The sequence below is a fragment of the Peromyscus californicus genome, unplaced genomic scaffold (genome assembly GCF_007827085.1).
Source record: "Peromyscus californicus insignis strain IS unplaced genomic scaffold, ASM782708v3 Scaffold_4__1_contigs__length_199733344, whole genome shotgun sequence".
In the NCBI taxonomy this organism is placed as follows: Eukaryota; Metazoa; Chordata; class Mammalia; order Rodentia; family Cricetidae; genus Peromyscus; species Peromyscus californicus.
In genome coordinates this window covers 182,630,878-182,657,557 of record NW_026294562.1, presented here as the reverse complement: position 1 = coordinate 182,657,557, position 26,680 = coordinate 182,630,878, and the positions used below count along the sequence as shown (strand labels likewise).

Here is a 26,680-nt window from a genome sequence, read left to right as displayed (position 1 = left end):
CTGGAACTCACTCTGTAGACCAGGGTGGCCTTGAACTCACAAAGATCCATCTGCGTCTGACTCCCGAGTGCTGGGATTAAAGGCGTGGGCCACCACCGCCCAGCAGAGTTTCTCTCTCTCGTTTTTTTTTTTTATTTATTATGTATACAGTGTTCTGCCTGCATATATGCCTACAGGCTAGAAGAGGGCACCAGATCTCATTACAGATGGCTGTGAGCCACCATGTGGTTGCTGGGAATTGAACTCAGGACCTCTGGAAGAACAGCTAGTGTTCTTAACCTCTGAGCCACCTCTCCAGCCCTTTTTTTTTCAACTGTCTTGGGAATGGGTTGGTGCCAGGTCTCACACAAGGAGACCAGATGACAGCTTCTCAGAGCTGGTACTCTCCTTCCACTGTGTAGGCTCAGGGGATTTAGCTGGGGTCATTGGGCTTGGCTGGAGACACCAATATATGAGCCATCTTACAGATCCATAGAATGGATTAATTTCTGCTCTACTAAACAGTCCCAGTGTGTTTATAGAGAGGGTATATTATAAGGAATTTTGACATTTAGGGAGGCAGCAGAGTTAAACTGATCTGGCCCTTTATTGCGTCCCAGGCTTCGGAACAAACACCAAGCCCATCCCTGTGGATAAAGGAGTAGGTCTGTTGAGACAGGAGTCATTTTATAGAATTCCAACTTGACAGAGACCAAGGGAATATTCCCAGCAGACATGGCTACCAACCTGCCACCAGACAGCCTCCCATCAGGGCAGACACCATCACCTACATCCCAGGACAGGAATTCAGAAAAAGAAGACTACAGCCCTGAGGTTTGGCACTTGAAGTTCAGAGCTTTCAGCCCCTCAGAGCAGTCAGACCCCATCCAGGATCTGAAGAGGATCTCTGAGCTATGCTACCAGTGGCTGAGACCAGACCTGAATAGCAAGGAGGAGATCCTGGATCAGCTGGTGTTGGAGCAGTTCCTGATCTCCATGCCTCCAGAACTGCAGGCCTTAGTGAAGGAGAGTGGAGTGAAGAGCTGCACAGAGTTAGAGAAGATGCTGAGGGATGGCGGGAAACCACAGCATTGGGTAAGCAGGGCCTCAGCTGTGGGCTGAGGGAAAGGACAGCCTTGTTGCTGTGGGGATCGGGAAGCAGAACCCACTCTCGGTCCTGCCCTTAGTCAGTGGCTCTTAAGAGGAGAATTTTGCTTCCCAAGTGATAAATGGCAATGTCTGGGGACCTTTATGGGCTTGTTTTGTCTTTGTGAATGTGGCCCAGACACTTTGCTTAGAAGCAAAGGAATTGTGCGGATCAGAAACAGTGTAAGTTAACAGGCTCACCTTGAGTCAGAATGCCTTGTTATTTTGGTTTTATATTTTTGTTTCCTTTTGTCTTTTTTTTTCTTGAATCTGTGTCTGGTGCTCTTGCAGGCCAGAAGAGGGCATCTGATTCCCTAGAGATGGAGTTTCAGACAGTTCTGAGCCACCACCTTGTGGATACTGGGGATTGAACCTGAGCCCTCTGGAAGAGCAGTCAATGCTCTTAATCTCTGAACCATCTTTCCAGCCCCCACCTCACTCCTTGTTTTTTGTGACAGAGTCTAAAGTTCCCAGACTGGTCCTCAGTTCACTGTACCTGAGTATGACCTTGTGGGCCAATCTATGTCCAGGAAGACAGATTTGCAAATAAGTCAAGCTGGGCTGCTGAATCAGCCCAGAGCAGTGCTGTGGGAGGTACATCCAGGGTCTTAGCCAGGGTCTCATCCTGTTCCCTTTCCCCCACAGTCCATAATCCACTCCCACGGACAACTATATCTCCTTCAGGATTCAAGTCTTAAGGCTGAAGCCACAGAGGATGAATGGGATGATGTGGAATTGTCCCAGGAGCACCCCTGAAATGAGAGAGAGAGGAGCCTCTCAACAGAAGCCAGGCCATCCAGTCTGTGGTGGCCCATCCCTTTAATTCTAGCACCCAGTAGGCAGAGGTAGGTGCATCTCTGTGAGTTCGCGGCCAGCCTTGTCTACAGAGTGAGTTCAAGGACAGCCAGGACTCTTCCCAGAGAAACCCTTTCTTAAAAAACAAAATAAACAAACACACAACAACAACAAAAATAACAGAGGCTAGGCCAGAACCCGGCAGAGACTGAAGAGCCATCCAGCAGCCAGGTGAGCCTGTGACATTATTTCTGGGTGAGTTGGGAGAAGCAACTAGAAGATGGGAGTTTTGAGCGATCTGGTAAGGGTTTGGGTTGAACATACTAGCAACAGATGGACATCCCATGCTTTGACATGGTCTGCAGAATGAAGACCCACCTACCTGTCTGTCAGGGACAAGGATAGAATCTCTAGTTAGTGGAAAAGTACAGACCCCCATAAGACAGGGAACTAGATCATCTTACAGTCAGGTTGCCTAGCAACAGGACATTGAGGCAGAGCCCTTGACCCTTTCACCCTGTAAACATCCTATACAAACATCCTGATAGCTTGCCCCACCTTATGCAGATGACAGCTTCTTGCTCCCCCCACCCTGCAGAAACTATATAAACCCTCTAGGAGAAAAATAAAGTTGCACCTTGATCAGAATCTAGACTTGGTGTGTTTCCTTGTATCTCCTGTCTCTATTATTCCCTCCTTAGGGTGGTCGAGAACCCGTTGAAGCCCTGCAGGCGGGGCACCTGTCTGCTTTAAAGCTTAACAATGAGTATGGAGAAAACCTCTCTGATGACATTTGGAACTGGCATTAATCTATGAGTACAGCAGGATGTCATTAGACATCACTACATTGACATGTGTTTTCTCAGTCCTTTTGGCTTCAGGCTGCATGGGACTGACCTAGGCTCTCTGCATTTGTGTGATATTAGTGTAGTTTGGTGTTCTAGGTGGACAGCTAGCAGTAGGAGCAGGGGCTGTCTCTGACTCCTTTCCCAGTGTTTGGGCCCCTGTTCCTCATACTGGGTCCCTTTGTCTAAAGGTAATACATGGGGAGGTGCCCAGTCTTCCTGCAACTTAATATGCTATGCTTTGTCATTATCTAATAGGATGTCAGGTTGGAGATGGGGAGTTTTGACAGCTACCTCTAGTGTCTTACCTGGAGTCTCACCTTGCTGTGGAAATCACTCTGTATAAATAAAATGCTGATTGGCCCGTAGCCAGGCAGAAAGTATAGGTGGGAGAAGCTGAGAAGAGAATTCTGGGAACAGGAAGGCTTAGGCAGAGAGACGCTGCCAGATGCCGCCATGAGAAGATGTTAAGATACTGGTAAGTCACGAGCCACGTGGCAACTCATAGATTAATAGAAATGGGTGGATTTAAGATATAAGAACAGTTAGTAAGAAGCCTGCCACAGCCATACAGTTTATAAGTAATATAAGTCTCTGTGTTTTCACTTGGTTGAGTCTGAGCAGCTGTGTGACTGTCGGGTGAGAGAGATTTGTCCTCACCCAGGGCCAGGCAGGACCAAGAAAACTCTAGCTACAAATGGTGCCCAACAGGTTGGCAAGAGTTTCCACCTAAAACCTGAGAAAGAAAGATTCTAAAACGGAGCTAAAAACAGCTTCCTAGTTTTCTCTCTAAAGTTAGCAGCAGGGTGCGGGTTTGAGCTACCATGGCAGGTTTCTGGCGTGTGTGTTTGAATTGCAGTATGGCAGGAATGAGGTGTCTCCAAGCAACAACACATTATGCTGCATGGTGGATTTAGTCTTGCTAGTACAAAAAAAAAAAAAAAAAAAAAAAGAGGTTTCTGGGCTGCACACTGCTTTGATGGAAGCATAGAACCACTGTTTCTAAGAGTTGATGGCTCCCAGAGGTGGCCGTAAATGAACCACCGCCATGTTGGGAAGATGAAGTGGGCGGAGCCAGCAGCCACATTGCCATTTCAGTCTTAGAAGGTTGCATTTAAAGCAATAGGTTCACAATAAGACAGATTCAGATGGAATAGTTTACAATGTGTGTAATATATACGTAGGCTTGAAAGAGACAAAAAATGTGATATCTATAGCTCTATAAAGAAATACAAAGTTTTTTTAAAAAAGTCTTTAAAGAGACAGTAAAGTTATATAAAAAAATAAGCCATGTAAAGATAGATATTACACAGAGAATCTTGATTGTGTTGTCTTTGATATTCTTTACTGCAGAAAGACATTTGTTTGTAAAAGCTGTTGAGTTAAGCCAGTATATATATATATATATATATATGGTACCATGACTTCAATATTTGGTTATAGGGATATGTTGCTTTGGAAAGAAGGCTCTGCTTTTGTTTCCACAGAAAGCCAGAGGCTATGGAATTGTTCCAGATTAAGATACATCAGGTTTGACCAGCCAAGACCCCCTGAAAGGTCACAGAAGACACCATGGCCCAGATAATTCAACATCCAGAATGGCTTTAAGACAACTGGCTCAGACAATACACCCTCACGGACTACTCCATAATCCTAAAATTTTCTTTGTGTCCCCATAAAATACAGCACCCCCCTCCAGCAGGAAGTAGTAAGAGAAGCTACGCCCCAATTCTCAAATACACCAAACTGGCTTTGGAGATGGAATTGGTTCACTCCTTCTCTATAACCAAACATACTCTTAAATAAAAAGATTGAGAAATTCTTTTGTCCCATATCAGAAGAGCCCTCTGGTGTGGGACAGAGAAAAACCAATATTTTTATTTAAATCAGGTTGATTATAAATGCAATCCTTTTCTAAACAAAAAAGGGGATATGATATAGATATGAAAGGATGGAAGGGTAGATTAATGATCCTACTTTTAAAGAGCAACAACTTGTTTGAAATGTTTTACATTGGTATAGATTTTAGTTTATCGATAAAAATTTAAAGTTAATTTTGTTATACTGTGTATATTTCTACTCTTTTTAAGGTATTATGTGTGTACAGCTCATTTAAAATTGTAATGGATAATAAAGAAAGAGATTAATATTTAGTTAGTCATCTATGATAATCATACTTGTAGCCATGTTAGCTAAGTCTTCTAGCTTTACATAGATATATTTCAGATGGATAGGAAATCTTCAAACTCTTCAAAGACCTACAGAATATGGCATTTAAAATGTTTTAAAATTTTAGACTTTCTGGATAGTGTGACATGTCTGCTCCTGGCAGCACCAGATTTACTTCAGAGAGGAGGATGGGCATCGAAGACACTCTATATAGAGTTTATCTTCACCTTGGCAAAAATAGCCATTTGGCAAGAAACTGGTGGTGCTTTCCTTTAATCTCAGCACTCGGGATGCAGAGCCAGGCAGATCTTTGTGAGTTTGAGGCCAGCCTGGTCTACACAGTGAGATCCAGGAAAGGTGCAAAGCTACACATAGAAACTCTGTCTTGAGAAAACCAAAAAAAAAAAAAAAAAGAAATTGATCTTGCGTGGACAGCTTTAAAAAATGTATCGATTGGACATGCTGGACCCATGTGATCACTGAAATTTGCTTGGAAAAGTGACCCTTCAGGTTCCTGCTTCACAGAGGAAACTTCCAGACATTCTACAAGACACAGAGAGAAGTGACTGAGAAACTCTAGGGCTGTGGGCTAAAGACAGATGCCCCAACTTTACAAAGGGACATTAGGTGACTGTCCAGGCTGCCTGCCAGCTGTCTCTGTCTACTCTCACAAGACTCCTGAAAGTTGCTTGTATCCTTCTCCCATTTCTCAGGTAGTTTTATATCCTTCTGAGGTCTTTGATGTAGTTGAAGACTAGATAGTTATAATTTCCTTAGTTATGATAACAGATAAGTTAGATATGAAACCTTAGACACACAAATAAGGATAGATAGGATATCTTCTTTAATATTGTAACTGTAACTCTTGCATTATAATTGTTTGGTTATATGCTATTTTACAATGTGAATGTTAAAAACCTTCTTTTTGAAAAAAAGAAAAGGGGATGTGCTGTGGATATTGCTCTGTATAAATAAAATGCTGATTGGCCAGTAGCCAAGCAGGAATTATAGGCAGGAAAAGCAGAGAAGAGAATTCTAGAAACAGGAAGGCTGAGGCAGAGAGACGCTGCCAGATGCCGCCATGAGAAGATGTTAAGATACTGGTAAGCCATGAGCCACGTGGCAACTTATAGATTAATGGAAATGGGTTGATATAAGACATAAGAACAGTTAGCAAGAAGCCTGCCACAGCCATACAGTTTATAAGTAATATAAGTCTCTGTGTTTTTACTTGGTTGAGTCTGAGCAGCTGTGGGACTGGCGGTGAGAGAAAATTGTCATGACCGAGGGCCAGACAGGACCAAGAAAACTCTAGCTATACCACCTGTTCCCTTATCCCCACAGTCTATAATTTCCCATGGACAGACATTCCTCCTATGGGGTTCTGGTTTTGAAATGGCCAAAGCCAAGGCAGATGTCTGGGATGATTTTGTGGTAGTGTTGTCAGAGGAGATTTTCAGCAGTGACCAGGCTAGCCAGAGCCATAGAACCTGCCAGGGACTGAGCTGTCTGCCTTCAGGTAAGCGTGTAACACTATCTCTGAGAAGAGATAGGAGATTTATCAAGGGTTGGGTTCAGACCCTTTGGCCATTGATGCATCACATGCTGGGATGCTGGAGAAAAAAGGCTCACCATCCCATATCTCTCCCACTAACATTCATTGTGAAGAGTGTGGAGAGGACTAGAGAGATGGCTCAGCTCTTAGGAACACTTGCTGCTCCTCTGAGGACCAGTGTTTGAGTCCCAGCACCCTCTCCAGGCAGCTCACAGTTGCCTTTAACTCCAGCTCTAGGGGATCTAAGACATCTTGTTTCCTTGGGCAACAAAGCATAGACACATCAATAATAACTTCAGAGTGGAGAATGTGCTGAAGAAATGGCTCAGTGGTTAATGCCCAGCCTGATGATGTGAGTTTGATTCCCAGGCCCTCTAAAGTTTGAAGGACTGGTCTCCGCCTAGGGCAGTTTGACTCCTGGGGGTGATGCTTGAGGTTTTGTTTTGTTCCAAGCAGAGTGCCCAGTAACTCAGGCTGGTCTTCAATTAGCCACGTGGGGGAGGTTGGTCTTGAACTTGTGATAATCCTGCCTTTACCTTCCAAATGCTGAAATTAATGGAGTGGGACCACATCCTCTAGAGGTGTTTCAGCCCTGTTAACCTACATGGATCGCATGACTAGAAATACATAGCTATATTTTTCCATTTAAGAGACAGTCTCTCCACATAGTTCTGGCTGTCCTGGAACATACCAGGCTGGCCTTGGACTCAGATTTCTGAGTGCTGGGATCCAAGTTGTGCAAAGCCGCACCTGGCTGCTCTGAGTTTTCACAGTGTGCAGTCGCTGTCACTTCAAAGTCACAGTATGGAGCTGAGGAGACCCTCTGCCCATCAGAAGTAATCATTCAACTTCCAATTTTTTTAAAGTTATCCTAATTTTATAGGTAGAGGTACTTTTCTTGTGTGTGTATGTGACCCCACATGTGTGTCTGGTGCCTGCAGAAGTGAAAAGGCATCAGACCCCACACCATCACCTGAATACAGGTTACAGATGGTTGAGAGCCTCCTTGTGGGTGCTGAGGATCCAAGCCAGGTCCTCTACAAATCAGCCGATGTTCTTAACCTCTGAGCTATCCCTCTTCTAGCCTCACTAGCCCCAAATCGGTTTTTTTTTTTACTAATTTTTAAATTTTATTTTACATACCTACCACAGTTTCCCCTTCCTCCTTCTCCAGTTCCCTCTTTCCATCTCCTTTCCACCCCACCTCAGCCACTCTTAAAAAAAGGGTAAGTGCTCCCCTGGGAGTTAACAAAGCATAGCATATCAAGTTGAGGCAGGACCATGCTCTTCCTCCTGCATCAAAGCTGAGCAAAGCATCTCAACATAGAGAATAGGTTCCAAAATGCCGGTTCATGCACCAGGGCAGAATCTGGTCCCACTGCCAGAGGTACCATAAACAGACCAAGCTACACAACTGTAACCCACATGCAGAGGGTCTAGGTCAGTCCCATGCAGGCTTCTTAGCTAACAGTCTAGAGCCTGTGAGCTCCCAGGAACATGGGTCAGCTATAGTGCCCAATTGAGAGTCATTTTGCATGTAGCGTCGAGAGCAGGAAAGATCGTGCATAGAGAATTAAATAGCAACCAATATGACCTGTAGAGGTATGCCGGCTCCATGTCAATGAGAATACAAATAAGAGGAGAATATTGGTTTGTGTAGGGTAGTGGAGTGGGTCATAGAATTAGGAACAACTGTGGAGAAAATTGAGTGGCCCAGATCAAGCAGAGACAAGTTTCTATGCTCCACCTCTCCACTGAACAAACACACACCAATAATTCTTCACTGTCGCCTATAAAGAAAGAAGTTTTGTTGGATATGGCTCCCAAGATCAGAGAACAGGATGACCTGAGACCTGAGCAGAGTCCAGGGAGTGACTCCCTGAAGAGCTGGGACCTCCCTATTGATACCTCAGGACCCTCAGCAACAAAGGGTCCTGGTGAGTTCAAGGTGGAAACTTTCTGAGGACTCACATCCCCTTGCCCAGCACTCCCTTCCCTGTGGGAGGAGGCTGACCACCCACTCCCACCCCCTCTGTCACTAGCCTTCCAGAGCATTCTACAGGCTGAGCTCTCATGCTTAGGATGTTGATGGGATGTCCCCAGCCAACACCAGAGTCTAGATCTAATGAGTCTGGTATGATTGGGTTGATCTTTAATAAGTGTTGAGTGTCTAAGTGGGGAAAGGCACTGGCCCTCCAGCTGACTGCCTGTGATCCATCTCAGGACCCTCCTGGTGACAGAGAGAACCAACCCAAAAGTTGTCCTCCACATTCTTAGGGTCCCACCTCCTTCCATAATCAAGTAAATAAATGCAATCCATTTTTGAGAGGGACTCTCATGTTTTAAATGTTGTATGTGGACATCCTTCCATCAGATTCTGTCAGAGGAAAGGATGTGAAGATGCCCCAGGCATCTATATATATACAAATATAGATGCTGTCACACGGTCCACCCATGTTCTGGAAAGAAGAGATTTAGCTGCACACGCAGATCTTCAGAGACTCTCTAGTTCCAATTGAGGCAAGGTTCCCACTTGTCAAGGGGGGCCCTCCTGTATGGACAGGACAGAAGATGGGCAGCTAGGGCTTGCTACCCTACGACCTGTAGAGCCTGTTGATCATCTTGCCGGCCATATGAGTGTAAGCACTATGGGAAATGCTTCAGCCACATGGGCAACCTCAATATCCATCTCCACATCCACAGGGACTCAAGACCTCACAGTTGTAAGGATTGTGACAAGGCCTTCAGACAGCAGGGGACTCTGAAACGACACATGAAAATCCATTCAAGAATGGCATCCTCATGAGTCTATATCCAGATTGAAGTCTTTTCCTGGAGAGATTGTTGCTAGGTTACCCTTGTTATGTGGCAACACCCTGGGAGCACTAAAAGAGTGTCTCATCCCTTGAAGGTCTGAGGACAATTGTGTTTCACTATGCCCCACTGGTGTGTGTGTGTGTGTGTGTGTGCGTGTGTGTGTGTGTGTGTGTGTGTGTGTGTGTGTGTGTGTGTGTGTGTGTGTGTTTGAGACAGGATCTCACTATGTGTCACTATCTGTCCTAGAAACCCACTATGTAGACCAGGCTAGTTTGAAACTCAAGAGTCCCACTTATCTATGCAGTCTAGATTGGCCATGAGCTTGGAACCGGATTCCTACCTGTGCCCAGAGTGCTGAGATGCCCCTCCTTGGAAGGCTTTCATTACATTTTGTTTTTACTTGGTGCTGTTATTCTCATGTTGTCAATATTGAGTCACAAAATGGGAGTGATGTTTGTCTCCTCAAACTGTAAAATGTGATTTTTCCAATAAATTACTAGGTATCTGACCAAGGACAACAATTTTATAGTTTGTGTATGTCCCCATTACCATTATTACATTATTATTATTATTATTATTATTATTATTATTACTACTACTATTACTACTATTATTATTATTTTGGAGCTAAGGACCGAGCCCAGGGCCTTGAACTTGCTAAGCAAGTATTCTACCACTGAGCTAAGTCCCCAACCCCTTATTTTATAAAAAATGATTTTTCAAGACAGAGTTTCTCTGTGCAACAGCCTTTAGCTGTCCTGGGATGAGCTTTGTAGACCAGGCTGGTCTCTGCCTCTCAAATCCTAGGATTAAAGAACATGCCACTACCCCCTGGATTCTCACAGATTTTTAGAATATTTATGGGTGCTTTGCTTGCATACAATGTGTATGCAATGGTACCAGAGGGGGTCAGGTAAGTGTGCTGCATGTCCTTCGACTCTAGTTAATAAGTGTTGGGAGCCCTTATGTGGGTGCTGGGATCCAAACCCACCTGGGTCCTCTGCAAGAGCAGCCAGTGTTCTTAACAACTGAACCATCTGTCCAGCCCCTAGTGACATATTTAAGGAGGGTACTTTAAATTGTGAACCACTCAATTTGCCCTTAAATGTTAAGCAAGTCAGTTTACTCTAAATTCAAAGCAAATGAGTGAAGAATTTGAGCAAATTGTTTGATTGTTTTGGCTCTTTGGGTGGGGCACCCAGCCCCAAAACAAATTACACATGGGCTTATTCTTAATTATCAATGCCAGGTCTTTGCTTGGCTTGTTTCTTGTCAACTTTCCTTAACTTATCACATCTTCCTTTTTCCTCTGGTCTTTTTCCTTTTCTTACTTCTGTATACCTTACTCTTACTCTGTGGCTGGCTGTGTAGCTGGGTGTCTGTCCCCTGGCGACCTCTTCCTTCTCTGGCTCCTAGAACTCTCCTCTTCCAGATTTCTCTTTCCATATATTCTCTCTGTATGCCAGCCACATCTATCCTTCTCTTGCCTCATTATTGGCTGTTTTGCTTTTGATTAGATGATCAGGTGTTTTACACAGGCACAGTAACACCACTTCACAGTTAAACAATTGCAACTTAAACAAAAGTAACATACCTTAAAATAATATTATACAACATGTCCTTCTTTTTTGTCTAAATAAAAATAAAGGTGGGGCTGGAAAGATGGCTCAGAGGTTAAGAACACTGACAGCTCTTCCAGAGGTCCTGAGTTCTATTCCCAGGAACAACATGGTGGCTCACAACCATTGATAATGTGTTCTGGTGTTCTCTTCTGGCCTGCAGTGCAGGCATATGTACAGGCAGAACACTGCATACATAATAAATATAGAAATAGAAATTAAAAAATAAAAAATAAAGGCTTTAACTTTAACATGCTAAAATTATATACAACAGAAACAATTATCAAGTTAGAATTACATTTGCATTATTCAGTGCGATTGTATTTAACAACTTCAGAGAAAATAATGAGTCATCTATCCTATCTTAGTGAATCCAAAACCTTGTACATAATTTACTTTCTATTATATCTAAAGAAAGCTGCAACTATAGTTATCAAGTCTTCAACTTTATCAGAGACCCAGAAGGATATAATATTATCTAAGAACAGAGACATTTGGATGCCTGGACAGTCACCCAAAGTTTCTCTGCAATGTTGGGGCATCCATCTTCAGCCTGTAGATTTAGAGTGTCTGGGAGATTTTTCTATGAATCAGGAATTTTGGACTTCTTGCCTTGTTTTGGCAAAATTCATCAGATGCTTTCCTCTGTGTCCTGCAGAATGTCTGGCAGTGTCTTCTGTGAAGTAGATATTTTAGGAACGTCCTGCCTTTTCTGGCAAGTTCAACAGTCTTTTTTCCTGTGTGTCCTGCATGTCCAGTCAGCACAGCAGTCAAAGGCAAGAGCAGCTCCTTGGCCCAGTGGCTAGCCTTGCCACAGTGAAATCAAACTCCATAAGGAGTTTCTTCAATGCCCATTATCTCTGACATAAATTGATACAACCTGGAGCAGAGTGTCTCACTGCCATGAAAGATTTTAAATTTCAAAGCATTTTAGATGCTATATTCTGTAGGTCTTTGAAGTTTCTGAAGACCATTTATCTAAAATTATACCTATTTAATCTAGAAAATATACCATTTCCTCCTTAGGATCTCAACTTGTACAGTGACTCAAAGTCATTAGGGAAACGCACAGACTGGTTGTTTTCTGTTTTTGTTTTTTGGGTTTTTTTTTTTTTTAACCAAAAACAGGTTTTAATTCCAAAGTCCAGGGTTATTTGAAACTGGAAAAAATTTTCTCTGTAGAAAATAGTAAAAATAATTACATTTCCCAATAAGCCCCTTTAAGCCAAATGAGAGCTGAATAATACGTGTAAATATTGATTAGATTCTGAGATACAGAAGAAACCTATCTTCATCTGTTCAGAGCCCTATGTTTTCCTTAAGTTGTGGAAGTGAGATTCCTATTCATCTTCCTTCTAGCCTCCCATCCAGAAAGTACAGCCCCCATATCCTTTCATCAGCTTGATACAGTACAAATTCTTATGCTAATAGTGAAATGTTTCACTGAAGTGTGCCCAGTGATTGGGTAAACCCAAATCTTATTATAAGCCACAGTTATCCTAGGGTTCCCCCGTCTAGGTAGCCTTCCTGGTTCTGTGGGTTGCAGTCTGACTGTTCTTTACTTTATATCTAGTATCCCCTTATGAGTGAGTACATAACATGTTTGTCCTTCTAAGTCTGGGTTACCTCACTCAGGATGATATTTTCTAGTTCCATCCATTTGCCTACACATTTCATGCTGTCACTGTTTTTCTCTGCTGAGTAGTACTGCATTGTGTATAGGTGCCACATTTTCTTTTCTTTCATTTTTCTTTATTAAGAAATTTTCTACTCATTCCACATACCATCCACAGATTCCCCCCTCCTACCTCCTCCCACCCCCCAGGACTCTTTCCGAAGCCACCCCGCATCCCCACATCCCCCAAATCGAGGTCTCCCATGGGGAGTCAGCAGAGCCCACACACTGAGCCTAGTCCAGTCCAAGCCCCTTCCCACTGCACCAAGGCTGTGCAAGGTGTCACACCACAGGCACCGGATTCCAGAAGCCTGACCATAGACCAGGGACAGATCCCGATCCACCTGCCTGGGTGCCCCCCAAACAGTTCTAGCCAAACAACTGTCTTCCATATCCAGAGGGCCTAGTGCAGTCCCATGGACTTCCCACAGTTCATGGGCTTCCGCAAGTGGTGCCACATTTTCTTAATCCATTCTTCAGTTGATGGGCATGTCTAGGTTGTTTCCAGGTTGTGGCTATTATGAATAATGCTCCTATGAAGACAATTGACCATGTATGTTTGTGGTATGATTGAGCATTCCTTGGGTATATGCCCAAGAGTTGTATGGCTGGGTCTTAAGGCAGATTGATTCCCAGTTTTCTGGGAAAACGCCATACTGATTTCCACAGTGACTGTACCAGTTTGCACTCCCACCAAGAGTGCAGGAGTGTTCCCCTTGCTCTGCATGCTCTCCAACATAGACTGTCGTCAGTGTTTTTGATCATAGCCCTTCTGACAGGTGTAAGGTGGTATCTCAGAGTTGTTTTGATTTGTTTTTTTCTGTGACGACTAAGGATGTTGAGCATTTCCTTAAACCAAACTGGCTTGTTAAAATGGATATCATAGCGAAGCAGTCCGGGGGCGACGGGGTGTGTGTGTGTGTGTGTGTGTGTGTGTGTGTGTGTGTGTGTTTTAATCCCAGCACTCAGGAGACAGAGGCAGTTGGATATCTGTGAGTTCAAGACCAGCCTGGTCTACAGAGCAAGTTCCAGGACAGCCAGGGCTGTCACACAGAGAAACCCTGTCTTGAAAAACAAAACAAAAGGATATTACAGAGGATGCAATGAAGAGATGGATAGGACAAACTACAGGGGTGCTGAGCCTCCACACCCCCTGGAGACAACTTTCTCCATGATTTCAACATCCTCAAAGGAGCAGATCTCTGGTTTTGTAAATCCGTTCTTAGAAATATTTATGTCTGTGGCTGGAGCAATGGTCAAGAGGTTAAGATCACTGGCTGTTCTTCCAGAGGACCCTGGTTTATGTCTCAGCACATACATGATGTTTTACAACCACCTGTAACTCCAGTTCTACTGGGAGATATTTTGAAAAAAAAACAAATGATATGCATGAAATAAAGAAAAATCTTTTTAAAGAGAGACAGAGACAGAGACAGAAATTTATGGTCATTTATTGGCCCAGTGTGTAAAGGAGCATGCTGCAAACAATGACCTGAGTTGGATCCCCGGGACCCCTTTGGTGGGAACCAGATCCTGAAAGTTGTCATGTGTCCAAATGCCCATTTGGCACACCTTCCCTTACCCCATCCTACACACAAAATAAAGTAAGACAATAAAATGAAAATTTTTTCTTTGTCCTTTTATTTTTCCATAGCTAAGGACAGAATGCAAAGCCTTGCGCTTGCTAGGGAAGCACTCTACCACTGAGCTAAATCCCCAACACCATGAAATTTTTTTTTTTTTTTTAGTTCTTTTTTTTTTTTTTTTCATTTTTTTTTTTTATTAATTTATTTTGCAATACAATTCATATATCTTTTGCAATAGAATTCATACAATTCTACATATCAGCCACGGATTCCCTTGTTCTCCCCCCCCTCCCGTCCCCCTCACCTTCCCCCCAACCCCCCCCCCCCCCATTCCCATCTCCTCCAGGGCAAAGCCTTCCCCACAGACTGAGGTCAACCTGGTAGACTCAGTCCAGGTAGGTCTAGTCCCCTCCTCCCAGGCCGAGCCAAACAATCCTGCATAGGCCCCCAGGTTTCAAACAGCCAACTCATGCAATGAGCACAAGATCTGGTCCCACTGCCTGGATGCCTCCCAAACAGATCAAGCCAATCAACTGTCTCACCCATTCAGAGGGCCTGATCCAGTGGGGACCCCTCAGCCACTGGTTCATAGTTCATGTGTTTCCATTCATTTGGCTATTTGTCCCTGTGCTTTATCCAACCTTGGTCTCAACAATTCTCGCTCATATAAACCCTCCTCATTCTCGCTAATTGGACTCCCAGAGATCCACCCGGGGCCTAGTCATGGATCTCTGCATCCAGATCCCTCAGTAGTTGGATGAGGTTTCTAGCACAACAATTAGGGTGTTTGGCCATCCCATCACCAGAGTAGGTCAGTTCGGGCTGTCTCTCGACCATTGCCAGCAGTCTGTTGTGGGGGTATCTTTGTGGATTTCTGTGGGCCTCTCTAGCACTTTGCTTCTTCCTATTCTCATGTGGTCTTTATTTACCATGGTCTCCTATTCCTTGTTCTCCCTCTCTGTTGTTGATCCAGCTGGGATCTCCCGCTCCCCCAAGCTCTCTTTCCCTCAACCCTCGCCTTTCATTACCCCCCACTCATGTCCAGGCTGTTCATGTAGATCTCATTCCATTTCTCTGTCATTGGGTGATCCCTGTGTCTTTCTTGGGGTCCTGTTTTCCAGGTAGCCTCCCTGGTGATGTGAGTAGCAGACAAGTCATCCTTGTTTCATGTCTAGTATCCTGCTATGAGTGAGTACATACCATGTTTGTCTTTCTGAGTCTGGGTTACCTCACTCAGGATGATTTTTTCTAGATCCATCCATTTGTCTGCAAACCTCATGATGCCATTGTTTTTCTCTGCTGAGTAGTATTCCATTGTGTATATGTACCACATTTTGTTTATCCATTCTTCAGTTAAAGGGCATCTGGGTTGTTTCCATGTTCTGGCTATTACAAACAATGCTGATATGAACATAACTGAACAAGTGCTCTTATGGTGTGGTTGAGCATTTCTTGGGTATATGCCCAAGAGTGGTATAGCTGGATCTTGGGGGAGATTGATTCCCAATTTTCTAAGAAAGCGCCATATTGATTTCCAAAGTGGTTGTACAAGCTTGCATTCCCACCAGCAGTGGAGGAGAGTTCCCCTAGCTCCACATCCTCTCCAGCATAAGGTGTCTTCAGTGTTTTTGATCTTAGCCATTCTGACAGGCGTAAGGTGGTATCTCAGAGTTGTTTTGATTTGCATTTCCCTGATGATTAGGGATGTTGAGCAGTTCCTTAAATGTCTTTCGGCCATTTGAGTTTCCTCTGTTGAGAATTCTCTGTTTAGTTCTATAGCCCATTTCTTAATTGGACTGTTGGGCATTTTGATGTCTAATTTCTTGAATTCCTTATATATTCTGGATATCAGTCCTCTGTCAGATGTGGGGTTGGTGAAGATCTTTTCCCATTCTGTAGGTTGTCGCTTTGCCTTGTTGACCGTATCCTTTGCTCTACAAAAGCTTCTCAGTTTCAAGAGGTCCCATTGATTGATTGTTTGTCTCAGAGTCTGTGCTACTGGTGTTCTATTTAGGAAGTAGTCTCCTATGCCAATGCGTTCAAGACTACTTCCTACTTTCTCTTCTAGCAGGTTCAGAGTAGCTGGATTTATGTTGAGGTCCTTGATCCACTTGGACTTAAGTTTTGTGCACGGTGATAGATATGGATCTATTTGCAGCCTTCTACATGTTGATATCCAGTTTTGCCAGCACCATTTGTTGAAGATGCTTTCTTTTTTCCATTGTGCACTTTTGGCTTCTTTGTCAAAAATTATATGTTCATAGGTGTGTGGATTAATGTCAGGGTCTTCAATTCGATTCCATTGGTCCACATGTCGGTTTTTATGCCAGTACCAAGCTGTTTTTATTACTGTAGCTCTATAGTAGAGCTTGAAGTCAGGGATCGTGATGCCTCCAGAAGTTGTGTTATTGTACAGGATTCCTTTGGCTATCCTGGGTTTTTTGTTTTTCCATATGAAGTTGAGTATTATTTTTTCCAGGTCTGTGAAGAATTGTGTTGGTATTTTGATGGGGATTGCATTGAATCTGTAGATTGCTTTTGGTAAGATTGCCATTTTTACTATGTTAGTCCTGCCTATCCATGAGCATGGGAGATCTTTCCATTTTCTGACATCTTCTTCAATTTCTTTTTTCAGGGACTTAAAGTTCTTGTCATATAGGTCCTTCACTTGCTTGGTTAGTGTTACCCCCAAGGTATTTTATGTCATTTGTGGCTATAGTAAAGGGTGATGTATCTCTGATTTCCTTCTCCGCCTCTTTGTCCATTGTATATAGGAGGGCTACTGATTTTTTTGAGTTGATCTTGTATCCTGCTATGTTGCTGAAGGTGTTTATAAGCTGTATCAGTTCCTTGGTGGAATCTTTGGGGTCGCTCAAGTATACTATCATGTCATCTGCAAATAGGGAAAGCTTGACTTCTTCCTTTCCAATTTGTATCCCCCTTAATCTCCTTATGTTGTCTTATTGCTCTGGCTAGAACTTCAAGTACTGTATTGAATAAGTATGGGGAGAGTGGACAGCCTTGCCTCGTTCCTGATTTTAGTGGAATTGCTTTGAGTTTCTCTCCATTTAATTTGATGTTGGCTGTTGGCTTGCTGTAAATTGCCTTTATTATGTTTAGGTATGTTCCCTGTATTCCTGATCGCTCCAAGACCTTTATCATGAAGGGGTGTTGGATTTTGTCAAATGCCTTTTCTGCATCCAGTGAGATGATCATATGGTTTTTTTCTTTGAGTTTGTTTATATGGTGTATTACATTGACGGACTTTCGTATGTTGAACCACCCTTGCATCCCTGGAATGAATCCTACTTGATCATGGTGGATAATTGTTTTGATGTGTTCTTGGAGTCTGTTTGCCAGTATTTTATTGAGTATTTTTGCATCAATGTTCATGAGGGAGATCGGTCTGTAGTTCTCTTTCTTTGTTGTATCCTTGTTTGGTTTAGGAATTAGGGTAATTGTAGCCTCGTAGAAGGAGTTTGGTAATGTTCCTTCTGTTTCTATTGTGTGGAACAATTTAGAGAGTATTGGTATTAACTCTTCTTTGAAGATCTGGTAGAATTCTGCGCTGAAACCATCTGGTCCTGGGCTTTTTTTGGTTGGGAGACTTTTAATGACTGTTTCTATTTCATTAGGGGTTATTGGACTATTCAAATAGTTTATCTGGTCTTGATTTAACTTAGGTATGTGGTACCTATCCAGAAAGTTATACATTTCTTTTAGGTTTTCCAGTTTTGTCGAATAGAGGTTTTTGAAGTATGACCTGATGATTCTCTGGATTTCCTCAATGTCTGTTGTTATGTCCCCCTTTTCATTTCTGATTTTGTTGATTTGGATGCTCTCTCTCTGTCTTTTGGTTAGTTTGGATAAGGGCTTGTCTATCTTGTTGATTTTCTCAAAGAACCAACTCTTTGTTTCATTAATTTTTTGTATTGTTCTCTTTGTTTCTATTTTATTGATTTCAGCTCTCACTTTGATAATTTCCTGGCGTCTATTTTTCCTGGGAGACTGTGCTTCTTCTTGTTCTAGAGCTTTCAGGTATGCTGTTAAGTCTCTAGTGTGAGATTTCTCCAACTTATTTATGTGGGCATTTAGTGCTATGAATTTCCCTCTTAGTACTGCTTTCATAGTGTCCCATAAATTTGGATATGTGGTGTCTTCATTTTCATTGATCTCTAGGAAGTCTTTAATTTCTTTCTTTATTTCTTCCTTAACCCATTGGTGATTCAGTTGGGTATTATTCAGTTTCCATGAGATTGCAGGTTTTCTGTAGTTTTTGTTGTTGTTGAAATCCAACTTTAGACCATGGTGGTCTGATAGAACACAGGAGGTTATTCCAATTGTTTTGTATCTGTTTAGATTTGTTTTGTGGCCAAGTATGTGGTCAATTTTAGAGAAGGTTCCATGGGGTGCTGAGAAGAAGGTATATTCTTTTTTGTTAGGATGGAATGTTCTGTAGATATCGATTAAGTCCATTTTAGTCATGACATCAGTTAAGTCCTTTATTTCTCTGTTAAGTTTCAATTTGGGAGATCTGTCCAGTGGTGAAAGTGGGGTGTTGAGGTCTCCCACTATTAATGTGTGGGGTTTTATATGTGATTTAAGCTTTAGTAATGTTTCTTTTACATATGTGGGTGCCCTTGTGTTTGGGGCATAAATATTCAGAATTGAGACTTCATCTTGGTGGATCTTTCCTGTGATGAGTATGTAATGCCCTTCTTGATCTCTTTTGATTGATTTTAGTTTGAAGTCTATTTTGCTGGATATCAGGATGGCTACACCCGCTTGTTTCTTAAGACCGTTTGATTGGAAAGTCTTTTCCCAGCCTTTTATTTTTAGGTAGTGTCTATCTTTGAATTTGAGATGTGTTTCTTGTATGCAGCAGAAAGATGGGTCCTGCTTTCGTATCCATTCTGTAAGCCTATGTCTTTTTATAGGTGAATTAAGTCCATTGATATTGAGGGAAATTAATGACCAGTGATTGTTCATTCCTGTTATTTTTTGGTGGTGATGTGTGGGTACTTCTATACGTTGGGGTTTACTGCTGTGGCTTTATCTGTTGCCTGTGTTTTCGAGGGTGTATCTGACTTCCTTAGGTTGGAATTTTCCTTCTAGTGCTTTCTGTAGGGCTGGGTTTGTGGATAAGTATTGTTTAAATCTGGCTTTGTCATGGAATGTCTTGATCACTCCATCTATGGTGATTGAAAGTTTTGCTGGGTATATTAGTCTAGGTTGACATCCATGGTCTCTTAGTGTCTGCATTACATCTGTCCAGGTTCTTCTGGCTTTCAAAGTCTCCATTGAGAAATCGGGTGTTATTCTGATGGGTTTGCCTTTATATGTCACTTGGCCTTTTTCCTTTGCTGCTCTTAATATTCTTTCTTTATTCTGTACGTTTAGTTGTTTAACTATTATGTGGCGAGGGGACTTTTTTTGGGGGTCTAGTCTGTTTGGTGTTCTATAAGCTTCTTGTATCTTCATAGGCATTTCCTTCTTTAAGTTGGGAAAGTTTTCTTCTATGATCTTGTTGAATATATTTTCTGTGCCCTTGAGTTGGTATTCTTCTCCTTCTTCGACCCCTATTATTCGTAGGTTTGGTCTTTTCATGGTGTCCCAAATTTCTTGGACATTTTGGTTCATGACTTTGTTGGCTTTAGTGTTTTCTTTGACTGATGAATGTATTTCTTCTACTGTATCTTCAACGCTAGAGATCCTCTCTTCCATCTCTTGCATTCTGTTGATTATACTTGCATCTGAAGTTCCCAATCGTTTTCTCAGATTTTCTATTTCCAGCATTCCCTCTGTTTGTGTCTTCTTCATTTTTTCTATTTCCCTTTTCAGGTCTTGGACTGTTTCCTTCATTTGTTTCATTGATTTTTCTTGATTTTCTCTCAGTATTTTATTGTTTTCTTCCAGGACTTTATTGATTTCTTCTAATTTGTTTGCCCTTTCCTCTAGTTGTTTACAGCGTTCTTCACATTTTTTTGTCTTTTCCTCTACGCAAGCCTCTAGCTTCTTCATGATGTCATTCATAAGGCTGTTTTCTTCTGCTTCTTCCAATTTCTGATGTTCAGGTCTAGGTGTTGGAGGAGGGCTAGGGCCTGGTGATGCTGTATTGCTATTCATTTTGTTGTATATGTTTCTGCCTTGACGTCTGCCCATCTCCTTGTGGTTCGTTCTTGGCCTTATCCGCACACTTGGTTCAGACAGACCAGGGTTCCAAAAGGGAAGTCAGTGTTCCAAAAGGGAAGTCCGGAGCAAGATGGGAGCTGGGGGCCGGCCTCTAAGTCTCAGGAAGAGGCTTGGGGCTCAGGCGGATGGGCTTGGGGGCAGGGCGTGGAGACTGCAGGGTCTGCCAGGGGTCTTGGAGAAGGGGATCCTTCCCGGTGCGGCTAGCAGGGAACCTGCCTGGTGGCCAGAACCTGGGGCCAAGTTGGGCAGGTCTTCCCTGGAGTGGCTGGTGCCCAGGGATGGGGTCTGGGGCAAGGAAGGGTACTCACCAGTATTCCAAAAGGGAAGTCCGGAGCAAGATGGGAGCTGGGGGCCGGCCTCTGAGTCTCAGGAAGAGGCTTGGGGCTCAGGCGGATGGGCGTGGGGGCAGGGCGTGGAGACTGCAGGGTCTGCCAGGGGTCTTGGAGAAGGGGATCCTTCCCGGTGGGGCTAGCAGGGAACCTGCCCGGTGGCCAGAACCTGGGGCCGAGTTGGGCAGGTCTTCCCTGGAGTGGCTGGTGCCCAGGGATGGGGTCTGGGGCAAGGAAGGGTACTCACGAGTGTTCCAAAAGGGACGTCCGGAGCCGAAATTTTTAAAAGAAAGTTTTTTTCCAAAATAAACCATTTTAAGACACATTTGCAGTAAAACAAAGCCACAGGAGAAAAACAAAACAAAACAAAAGGCAAGTGACTTAGTGTTCTACTGCTGAGAAAAGACACCATAAGAAAGCATTGAATTGGGAGCTGGCTCACAATGTCAGAGGTTTAGTCCATTATCATCATGGCAGGAGCATGAAGACCTAGTTCATGACCAGAGAACTGGCATTCCTACTCATTTGTTTTACTTTATTAATATTTATTCTTTATTTATTATTTTTGACCCAGGGCCTCTTCATGTTTGTTTTGTTTAGTTTTGACAGGGTTTCTCTGTGTAATAGCTCTGGCTGTCCTAGAACTTTCTCTGCAGACCAGGCTGGCCTTGAACTTACAGAGATCTTCCTGTCTTTGCATACAAGGTTCTGAGATTGAAAGCATGAGCCAGGACCACCCATCTGAGACAGAATCTCTTTATGCAGCCCTGGGTACCATGGAACTTGCTGTGTAGACCAGGCTGGTCTGAACTTTGCAGAGATCCACCCTTCTATGCCTTCTGAGTGCTGTTATTAAAGATGTGTGCCACCACACCTAAGTAATTCATCATTTGAACATATTTTCATTAATGTTTTACAAATTGCACATATGCACACAACATATTTTGATCATATTCCTTCTATTCCTTGCTCTATCATGTCCCAGATCTACCCTATTTTTTCTTTTTTATTTATTTTTCTATTATCAGCTTGATACAGTATAAATTCTTATCCTAATGGTGAAATATTTGATTGAGGCTTGCCCAGTAATTGAGTAAAACCAAAACTTATTATAAGCCACAGTCATCCTAGGGTCCTCCCTTCTATATAGCCTCCCTGGTTCTGTGGGTTGCAGTCTGACTGTTCTTTGCTTTATATCTAGTATCCACTTATGAGTGAGTACATACCATGTTTGTCTTTCTGGGTAACCTCATTCAGGATGATATTTTCTAGTTCCATCCATTTGCCTGCAAATTTCATGCTGTCATTGTTTTTCTCTGCTGAGTAGTACTCCATTGTGTATATGTACCACATTTTCTTAATCCATTCTTCAGTTGATGGGCACCAAATCTACACTATTATCCTTTAGAGATTGAACTAGGCAGAACCTCACTATACTTGGCAAATACTTTGCCACTGAGACACATGATTGGATGTCCCAAGATCTTATTTCTTTTTTAAAAAGGGTGTCTTGTACCACAGGCTGGCCCCAAACTGTCTTAAATTTGTGACCTTCCTCCCTGGGATTATACTGTGTGTCACCACACACCGGTTTTTGGTTTGGTTTGGTTTGGTTGTTGTTGCTGTTATTGTTGTTGTTTTGGCTTTTTTTTTTTTTTTTTTCGTTTTTCGAGACAGGGTTTCTCTGTGTAGCTTTGCGCCTTTCCTGGAACTCACTTGGTAGCCTAGGCTGGTCTCGAACTCACAGAGATCCGCCTGGCTCTGCCTCCCGAGTGCTGGGATTAAAGGCGTGCGCCACCACCGCCCGGCCATTTTGGCTTTTTTGAGACCAGGTTTCTCTGTGTAGTTTTGGTGTCTGTCCTGGATCTTGCTCTGTAGACCAGGCTGGCATCAAACTCACAGAGATCCTTCAGGCTCTGCCTCCTGAGAGCTGGGATTAAAGGCGTGAGCCACCACTGCTGCCCGGCCACACCCAGTTTTATCCATTGTTAGGAACAGACAATGCTAAGGCAAGCTCTCTGAAGTCTGAAATGCATCCCCAGCTGAGGCTAATCAAATTATTAATTGATTCATGTTAAGGTTGAGACATGATCTCACCAAATTTCCTATGCTGGCTGTACACTAACCCAGGAGGCCAGGCAAACCTTGACTTTATGATCCTCCTGCCTCATCTTCTCACTAGCTCCTATCACAGTCCTTCAGGACCACACCCGAGTAGTTTAATAAATTGATCCTTTCCCTGTGGCATTCCCAGGGTTAACTTGTAATTTAATCTCAGGATGTCTGAAATGACATCTATAATGGTGTCTAAAGGCTCCAGCCAATCACTGAGAAGATGAGCAAGCGGAAGTCAGTTCCGTGGATTCGTTATAAAAGCCATGATCCTAGAGCTCCGGGCACTTTACAGAGAGATCTCAGAAGACTCAAGGCTGCTGCAGGCACGAAGACAGGAACCTAGAGGTAAGTGAACCAGGGAGGAAGTTGGGTTTAGCGAGGCTGTGTGTTCAGATGGGGACAGAAATTGGCTGCTGCACGATTTATCTGGGTATGAAGTACCTGCAATGCCGCACTAGGAAACTGAGGCAGGAGGATGCCATGCCGAGTTCCCCGCTGTACAGGGCCACAAGGTGAGGCATTCACAGCAAACCAACAGAAGGACCCCCAGGTACCTAAACTCCTCCTGTGTCCTTTGTTGAACATCTTTCTTCCTCGGTGTCCGGGTCCTGGTAATCACCACGATGCTTTTGCAGACTCCAAGGGCAGATTCCACTTAGCTCAGGTCTGTATCCCTTGACCGTCTCATTGCTGGGTCTAGCGGTTGCCTGCTGGAATTTGTTCATTTATTGATTTTTCTTTTCAAATGGGGTCTAGTTCCAGATTGACCTGGACCTTTACCCTTCCACCCCAGCCTTCGGAGCTGTGACCTGTTGTTTTGTGACAGGGTTTCTTTGTGTAGTTTTTGCACCTTTCTGGATCTCACTCTGTAGACCAGGCTGGCCGCGAAATCACAGAGATCCGACTGCCTCTGCCTCCCGAGTGCTGGTATTAAAGGCGTGAGCCACCCCCGCTGGGCTTCTTTGTTTGTTTGTAACTTTATTTCTGCAGTGCTGAGGTCATGACCCAAGTTCTCAAGATGCCAGGCAAGCACTCTACCAACTGAACTACATCTCCAATCTTGCAATCTCATTTTGTCACTGTCTCTCTGTCTCTGACAGGACTGGTTTTCCTATGTATTCCAAGCTGGCCTTGAACTCTCAGACCTTTCCGTCAATGCCTCCCGAGGTCTGAGATTACAGGCATACACCATACTGGCTAGCCTGCTATTAACTGTGTTTTATTTTAAAATTATCATTTTAATTATCAAAATAAAGAATTAGATCAGGTAGTAGGCACACAGAGAGAAGGAAGATCTCTGTGAGTTGGAGTCCAGCCAGAGCTCCACAGAGAGACCCTATCTCAAGAACCATTTTGTTTGTTGTGGCCATAGCTCAGCAGTTAAGAGCACCCACTGCTCTTCTAGAGAACTCAGATTTCATTTCTAGTACCCAAAGACTCACAATTGCCCACAGCTCCAAGGCCACCAAGTCCTGTGCACTAGGCACAGATGTGGTCCAGAGAGTAACATGTATATAAAACATCCAAAAACATAAATTTTAAAGTTATTATTTTTTTTCTTTTTCTTCTCCTTCTTTTTTTTTTCTTTTTTGGCCAAGCATAGTGGTCCACAACTTTAATCCCAGCACTCTGGAGTCAGTTGCATGCAGATCTCTGAATTTGAGGTGTCTACAGAGAGCATGTTGGCCTCATCTTTCACAGATTCCAGCCACTACACACATTTTTCTTGTTCTTTGATTTGCTTTGATTTTATGTTAAAACAGGATTTCTGTGCAGTTATGGAGGTACTGAAACCTGATCTGTAGACCAGGCTGGCCTCAAACTCGTGGCTTAAAGGTGTGCACCACTGGGGCTGGAGAGATGGCTCAGAGGTTAAGAGCACTGACTGCTCTTCCAGAGGTTCTGAGTTCAATTCCCAGCACCCACATGGTGGCTCACAGCCACCTGTAATGAGATCTGACACCCTCTCCTGTCTACATAATAAATAAATAAATCTTAAAAAAAACCCAGCTTCAATTATTTTTTCTCTCAACCTTTTGTACTAAATTTCCAAATGACTAAGTTTATTTAATAATTTTGTATGGGTATTTAGTTTAGCTTCACTATATATCCTGGCTGAGCTGTAAATCAGTATGTAGACCAGGCTGGCTCACAGAGATCTGCCTGCCTCTGCCTCCCTAGGAAGTGAGTCACCACATCCAGCAGAAATTCTGTGAGTTCGTAAATGTGTAAGCTGGGAACTGAACTCTTATCTAGAAGAGCAGCCAGGGTTCCATGCTTGCTAGTCCATTCCTTTGTTTAGATTGTCTATGGGATTAGTGGACTATAAGCCACATTATGTTGTGTGTTGACCTATGTTTTGTGCTATTTTATTCAAATGTTAAGTAACAAGGAAAAAATTAAGGCTTCCTTTTGAGCCATGAAACCCACAGGTCTTCTTATTTTAAAAATGTTTTTTGTTACTTGAAAGCATTATAGATTAGTGCCCTCAAATACCAAGTGCCTTGACTTTCCCCCAAAATGAACCAACTCTGCTTCTTCTTGCTTTTTGGTTGGTTGTTTTTAGACATTGTCCCACTGCATAGCTCTGGCTGGTCATGGACTGACAGATCTGCCTGCCTCCACCTCCCAAATCCTGGGACTGCAGGTGTGGTGGCTCCTACCTTTAATCCCAGCACTTGGGAGGTGGAGGCAGGCAGATCTCTCTGAGTCGGGGGCCTCCCTGGTCAACAGAGCAAGTTCCAGGACAGCCAGGTCTACACAGAGACCCTGTCTGGAAAAAACAACAACAAAAAAGAATACTGTTACATCTATGTGCAGATGGTGGAAACGATCCCATCGGGGTTAATTTGGAGATGAGATCAGGAACCATTGATTCATAAAAGCCAGCATGTGTAGGAACACGGAGCTGGAAGAATAGGATGAATTAATTTCTATATATTTGTTTTTGTGTTCTGAAACTGAATTTTGCTCTGTAGCCCAGGCTAGCTTCAAACAATACTCTTTTAGCATCTCCAGTGCCGGCATTATGGATTGAGCCACCATACCCATATGTTTTGTTCATTGTTTTTGTTTTTTGAGACAGGGTTTCAGGGATTGGGGATTTAGCTCAGTGGTAGAGCGCTTGCCTAGCAAGCACAAGGCCCTGGGGTCAGTCCTTAGCTCCAGGAAAAAAAAAGAGTCAGAGTTTCTCTGTGTAGACCAGGCTGTTCTCAAACTCAGAGATCCTCCTGCCTCTGCCTCTGGAGTATAGGGATTAAAGGTGTGGGCCATGTTCTTTCATGTTCTTTGATTCTGAGAGTGAGTCTCTTGTAGCCCTCATGTCTTTTAGACTTGGTATTTATACATAATCGAGGGTGGTTTCAAAATTATGGCAAGCTTCAGGCTCCACCTCTCCCTTGTATTAGAGATGTTCCATCATACACAGCTGGACTAGAGTAATTGACTTTTTAAAAATTATCTTTGGGGATGGGGTAGGTGCCAGGTGTCCCACATGGAGACCAGATGACAGCTTGTCAGAGCTGGTACTCTCCTTCCACTGTGTAAGACCAGGGGATTTAGCTGGGGTTATTGAGCTTGACTGGAGACATCTGTACCCCTGAACCATCTCACAGATCCATAGAATGGATTAATTTCTGCTTTACTGAACAATCCCTTTGTGTTGGGGAGGGAGGCTATATTATGAGGCTTGATGACATTTAGGAGGCACCAGAGTTAAACTGATCTGGTTCCTTCTTGCCTCCCAGACTTCTGGACCAACACCAAGCCCATCCTTGAGCCTACAGAAGTAGGTCTGTTGATACAGGAGTCATTTTATAGAATTCCGACTTGTCATAGACGAAAAAAATCCCAGCAGAC

The 26,680-nt window shown here is 43.3% G+C and overlaps 1 protein-coding gene across 1 annotated transcript; it reads left to right on the top strand.

The window, feature by feature from the left end:
- The first annotated feature begins 714 nt into the window (after nucleotides 1-714).
- On the top strand, nucleotides 715-8,452 carry LOC128124156 (zinc finger and SCAN domain-containing protein 5C-like). The gene is given in 4 exon segments (XM_052760351.1): nucleotides 715-1,074; nucleotides 1,771-1,924; nucleotides 2,111-2,151; nucleotides 8,288-8,452. Coding segments are annotated over 4 exon segments (720 nt in total).
- The last annotated feature ends 18,228 nt before the right edge of the window (nucleotides 8,453-26,680 follow it).